This window comes from Anguilla anguilla, chromosome 11 (assembly GCF_013347855.1).
Source record: "Anguilla anguilla isolate fAngAng1 chromosome 11, fAngAng1.pri, whole genome shotgun sequence".
NCBI lineage: Eukaryota > Metazoa > Chordata > Actinopteri > Anguilliformes > Anguillidae > Anguilla > Anguilla anguilla.
In genome coordinates, this window is record NC_049211.1 from 3546104 (window position 1) to 3552103 (window position 6000).

The 6000-nt window shown below is 38.8% G+C and overlaps 1 protein-coding gene across 4 annotated transcripts in view; it reads right to left on the reverse strand.

The window, feature by feature from the left end:
* The window catches only part of hcfc1b (host cell factor C1b), a 31428-nt gene extending 27337 nt beyond the window's left edge, over window positions 1-4091 (reverse strand). For all 4 annotated transcript variants that reach the window (XM_035381383.1, XM_035381382.1, XM_035381381.1 and 1 more), the window contains exons 1-2: window positions 3889-4091; window positions 2344-2544 (exon numbers count right to left, since the gene is read on the reverse strand). In XM_035381383.1, the coding sequence (XP_035237274.1) occupies window positions 2344-2539 (196 nt within the window). In that variant the 5' untranslated portion in view covers window positions 2540-2544; window positions 3889-4091. The remainder of the gene's footprint in view (window positions 1-2343; window positions 2545-3888) is intronic.
* Between the last annotated feature and the right edge of the window lie 1909 nt (window positions 4092-6000).

Genomic DNA, 6000 nt, shown 5'->3' on the forward strand with positions numbered 1-6000 from the left:
TTCAGGATTGCTAGAGTGTTTCCTTATGCAAATCGACATGAACAAACATGCGCGTTCAATTTACAAACAATCGGCATTCATCCAACAATACACCCGAGTTACACACAAAAGTCTGTGCATGCATTATGGATCCCATGTTGGTTTATCGAGGGGACGTATAAGAACAACAGTAAGAACAATTTAAGAAAATGTTACTTGTATGTTACTTGTCCTTCATGGTTACTTGTACTTGTACTTTGTTTTGAAAAAATGCTTTATGCAGTGGAAAGTGGAACTTCAAACTGGTTTTACAAAATTTGTACAAATTTTTTACAAATGCTACATAGCTAGTGGCTAAAAGACTGATATTAGCAAGCCAGTTTATGCAGCTGTTTGTCCAAGTGTACGTTTAAAGTTCAGTTTGAGGCTCGGCTGCATTTAAAATGGAAGGAAAAAAAGCAGCCCCTTTGGGCCTCTGGCAACCGAACACTGCGTTTAGGGCTAGACATGAGACCATCATTGATGACCATCATTTGGTGTTAATTATTTCATACGAGTAAAACAATTTTAAAGAAATTCACTATCTAGCAGAGCTGACTACAGATACAAAGTACAAAGTGGCTGGCTAGCTAGCTAAGTTCAATCTAAGTTCAATTTACAGTTCTGTTCAATCTTAACTTTTTTGTGGTTCTTTTCACCTTGACGATGCATAGTTCCCTTTTGGGTCGACTTAAAAATAAAAATTTTTAAAAATAAATATAAAATTAAGAAAAAAAATTTCCAACGCAGCCTACTTCTTCCACAAATTCATCTTTCATCACAAATTCCATTATTTACTTTTTTTTTATTGGGGGTGGGGAGTCAGTTAAGATGTAAATACTGCAGTATTTACATTTCATTTTATCCATTATATTTACATTAGTTCATTTTTGCAAGTTGCATAGAACCACCAGGGGTCTCGGGGTATGTGGGCACCCAGTCATCCAAGACGAACATAGGCTACATTAACAATAACAAAGACCATTTTAATTACTCTTACATAAAACAGACGGCGCCACACCATTTTCTGTTCCCCACTGACTCAATTTACCAAGCTGCACAGCATGGCATGGTAGGCATGACAAAGAAATGCATTCTGATCAATGCATTTATTAGTGTTTTTGGCTTGAATACTTTATCTGCAAAAACATGTACATACGATTGTATCTGTAAAACGACAACAACTCATTTAAAATGCATTACTTTTTCATATTTCCACTTTAAAACATGAAAGTAAAACGCTTAATCAGCCTCTGTAAAATTAGGTTTACATCAATGCACAGGAATTTTTATCTTCTTTATTTACCATTGATTACATCCTATTAATGTTCGGGGGTGGGGGTAATTAATTCCAGTGAAAAAACTTGACAAGCTGAACTGCTGTCAGTCAACCAGAACACTCTTACTGTCATTAAATCAACCGTTTTAGGTGCATGTAGGCTATTGATACAGCATTAATTCTAAATTTGCATTAACATTCCCATCACAACTGCTCAAGTTACTTTTAAAAAGTATTTGTACTGTAACGTACTGGCCTGATCTTTCCTCCACTGCCGTAAGTATTATTTTTTGGCCGGATGGGGGCGGGGGTGGGCGGTAATTTATTTAAAGAACTGCGGGGATCTGCTGTCGTGTTTATTTCGTGTGGAAGGACCCAATCGTTAAAACTTGCGCGTTTTATCAATTAAAGCAGCAGTTTTATGTACATTTGCTCAGGGCTAGCATCAATAAGTCGAATAACTTAGGACAGATTGCGAGTTTAGTCATACGGTGATCCCGCCCATTTCATTTTAACCCGCCATTTTTCTTTGTAGTATTTTCCCTCCACTCCCAGCAGTTCCGCTGTAGCGCACAACAAACGAATATATTCTAATTGCACAATAGAGCGTCCATCTCCACACCTGTAGCTAATGATGTTAAATACATATCCTTCAGGTGTAAAATGTCACTAACTGACGACGAATAGTGGACATTTCATTGTTTCGAACATGCGAGGTCGCAGGACGGCTGGCTGGCTAGCAGGCTAGGTAACGTTAACGCTAGTCACTGGCTTAGCAACGGCAGCAGTGCGCTAGAGTCAGTGTTGTTTGAACAGAAGGTTAGAAGCCAGTTGTATTAAACATGCAAACACAAATTAATTGCATGCAGATAAGTGTTCCAAAACATGCAACAAAAAAACCGTATTCATACAGCATATACAGGGTTAGCAATCTAAACGGAAAAAGAGTCACATCTGGATCACTAACTTACTGTTCACAAATAAAACAACGAATTGAAATTTGAGGACTTTATTTTAACCGGTAAGTTGAAATAACGGTAACTCACCTGTATTATAGACGTGTAATTCATCCACAATTCCTTCATTGCCACCCCCGAATACAACCATCAACTCTTTGATAGCAACCGCTCTGTGTCCGTGACGAGGTCGAGGGACGGGACCGGACCAACCCAACACTCGCTTCCATCGTGGTTGCAGGACCGAACCGGTGGTCCCAGATCCCGTGGAACCAGGAGAAGACATTTCCTCTTGAGGAAGAAAGAAAACTGCTTAACTAAATGCCTGGTCTGAAGCAACCACGTAAATATAAGCTAACTAGCTAGCTAGCTATTGTAGAATTCCGCCTAGCTAGTAGCCACTTGCTAGCAAGCTCAATAAAGAAAAAAGACGGGTGTAATAACTCTTCCAGATACAAAAAAACAAATCATGGTAAAACATAAAATAAAATATGAGTTCTGTAGCATCTGTATACACCAAATGAAAGTAGTATTCCGTGGCTTATAAGATGTATATTTCTATATCTATTCAAAAAAATCCGAAATCCATGGGAGCCGCCATTTTAGCACAGCAGAAGACGCTTTGCAAGAGAAGAGGAAAAAAGCCGGCTGTTAAAGAAGCACGCCCTGGGGCCACCAGGAGAAAAATTCGGTTGCATTTGTTGCTTCCCTTCTTCAGACAGAACAATATTGTTTATTATTATCCACACATAACATCAAATAATTTTATCCAGTCATTAAATCCCCGTAGAAGTAAAGCAGTGCCACTCCATGGGAGCCGCCATCTTGTAACATCCAAACAAACCTCCGCCAGTCTAAAAAATGGCGGAGTTAAATGATGTAAAAATCAAAAGGGGGTTGAACCCTTGATTGTTGCGTTTATGTAGCTAGCCATGTACAAACAGCAATACACATACTATCCAATATGGTACACATTATCGAATGGGGAATTATTACAGAAATTTAACATGCATTGGAAACAAAAACATAATCGGTAAATTTCTTGTAGCTAGCTAGCAAGTTAGCGAGTTGCCGCAGAAGGCGATTTTCATGCCTCTCTGGGAGTCGCCATCTTGTCTAACAACCCAAACACAATCCCCCCTGTCAATTGGTGTTTTAGCAATGAGAGCTCTCCACAATTAATTCAGATTTCACACTCGTGCACAATGTCACAATATTTAATGAGAAATACAGTAAATCCAATGCTTGAATTTCCATTTCACCAACTACTAGCAGTAGGCATATGAATAGTAGCTAGCGAGCCAGCTAACTGGATAGCTAGATTGATAGCTAGCTGGCTGTCTTACTGAATCGGCGTTAACTTGCAAACCAGAAGAGATTGTCGTACCTGCAATAAATTGTCGTACTAGCAATGCACGGAAACCACAAATATGCGTTTAAACACTATTAATGTTCGAAATAGTTTCTATTCATGCTCATTCAGTGGAAGCAGCCATCTTGTTGACTAAAAACTGCTAGCTAGCTTGCTAGCCATCTTCCCTCAAGAAAAATGGCGGATGTAGCTAGCTAACATTAGCTATAACAAAAAGATGCGAAATTGCCGAGCGCACAATTTTTATGATGTTAAATACTTACACCTTTCGAGTTATCTTGTGCAAAACGTCTTGATAATGGGACTTTGAGAAGTTAACCCCGGCGATTTCGGTTTGTTAAGAAGTAGCTACCTCCTCTCATGCCTTTCAGGAAGCCGCCATCTTCTTGACAACCAAAAAACAAGATGCTGCTGCCACCTCCGTTGCCTTGGCCCTCAACATAAATGGCGGGCAGCTGACTAAAACACTACCCAAATATTAATAGCTAGCGAGACAGACCGTGGCCTCTAGCGTTCGATTAACTAAGATACACTGAGTCCTCAGGAAAACTAACTTTATATGCATCAACATTTAAACAGTGAGTGCTACTTTCTAAAGACGAACAATGCCCCGTTATTTTAAATACTTAATAGAAGATGGCGACTGCTATACTTTAAGCGCAATCATAATATGGCTAATGCTAGCTTGCTAATATCGTTTGTGGGTTAGCAAAATAAGTATGCTCAACTGTAATTTCGCTGTTCTTTTACGTAACTATAATGCAGCGTTTTGCATTTTATGTTCCTTTAGGGGTTCAACCAAGACACCATGATGTGAATTCTTGTATGTAGAACTCAAAGGAAAGACAGAAAGGGTGAAATAGCTTCAGCCCTTTGTAGAAGCCGCCATTTTCGGGCAACCCCTCCCCGTTTCCACCTGATTTAGACAGAATGAAATGGCGGTTCGATTCAAGCATAAACACAGCATGTTAGGTTAATACAAAAACAACAATACACGCCGGGGGCCGGTTGTTGACATATGCTCCAAGACTGCTGCCTACTTTTAGAAGCCATTGATTTATTGCACGTTAAAGCAGACTATCTTGTCAAATTGATCCGGTTTTAAACAGCAAAGAAAGAACTAGGTAAAACTGAAATTCTAAGGCACTTCAAATGGACTAGACATAGCGTTATGTCTTAAGGTATAAAGTGAATTAGTAAACGACAAATGGTGAAAATCAGTTAAGAAAATCGTGAAAAATAGCAGAAGGTATTTTATATTGATGCAGGCAAAAAAACATTTTCATTCGATTAATTTTTATTTATGTGTAGATTTAGGGAGAAATTGCTTTATTGATGGCCTATTTTTGACTAATTCTTGCTATGATAGAATATGAAGCATGAGCTACAGAGGAAATCCTGCGTTTTCATCTACATATTTTCTCAACCTGTACTCAGAAATAAAGGTACATTTTTGTTCTTTAAGGAACCAATTTTCCAAATGTACCCTGAAAGTGCATTTTATTAGGGTACTAATAAGTACTTTTGCAAGCAAAAAAAGGTACAGATGAATTGTGTATTGTTGGCTGGGGGTACAATTTTATGTAGGCTACCTATAGGATGGGGTATCACCCCAATGACAAGCTTTTGTACCTTTTAAAATACTTTTTCATTCCCTTTTTCCTGAGTGTACCGTACTGCGGTAGGCTATGTCACAGGGAGTGTCATTATTATGACATTACATTATCATAAGTCATGAATGGTATTTCAAGTTCATTCACAAACCAAACTTAATTTCACATCAAAAAAGAGCCTATACCTGTAGGCCTATTGCATATTGTGTTGGAATATAAGCATTCACTTCCTGTAATCCTTATGGGTGCACTGATGCATATAACTGGTTAGTTTTTTTTATTTCTGCTCATTGTCTGGCCACTCAGATATTTTAGTTATTTACATTCAGTCACCCCACTTCTAAATTCTACCCCAAGCCAGACATTTTTGTCTGCAATTGCACCACACTGTATTGGTTTCTTGTCAAGCTGCTTAAGGTGAGCTGGGTTGGGCTTCCTTATGAAATGGGCATGAGACTTGACAGGAAAACTATGTTGCTGGAAGGTGTGTAATTGGGCAGTAGGGGGCACTCTTCCCCCTGGACCAAACAGAAAGGTATTAATCCCTGAGCAGTGATCAGTACTGTGGTCAAGATGGTGCTATTTTGTGAATGAGATGTTAAACCAAAGCCCTGTCTTGCTGTGCTGAAAACCTTCCTGTAGCACCTTTGAAGGGGTAGTTAAACCCCAGTGTCCTAGTCAAATTCCTGCAAAATTCTTTAAAATCAAATAAAAATTTATCTATATGGCACATTTCACAAACAAAACCCTGACCTAAACCCC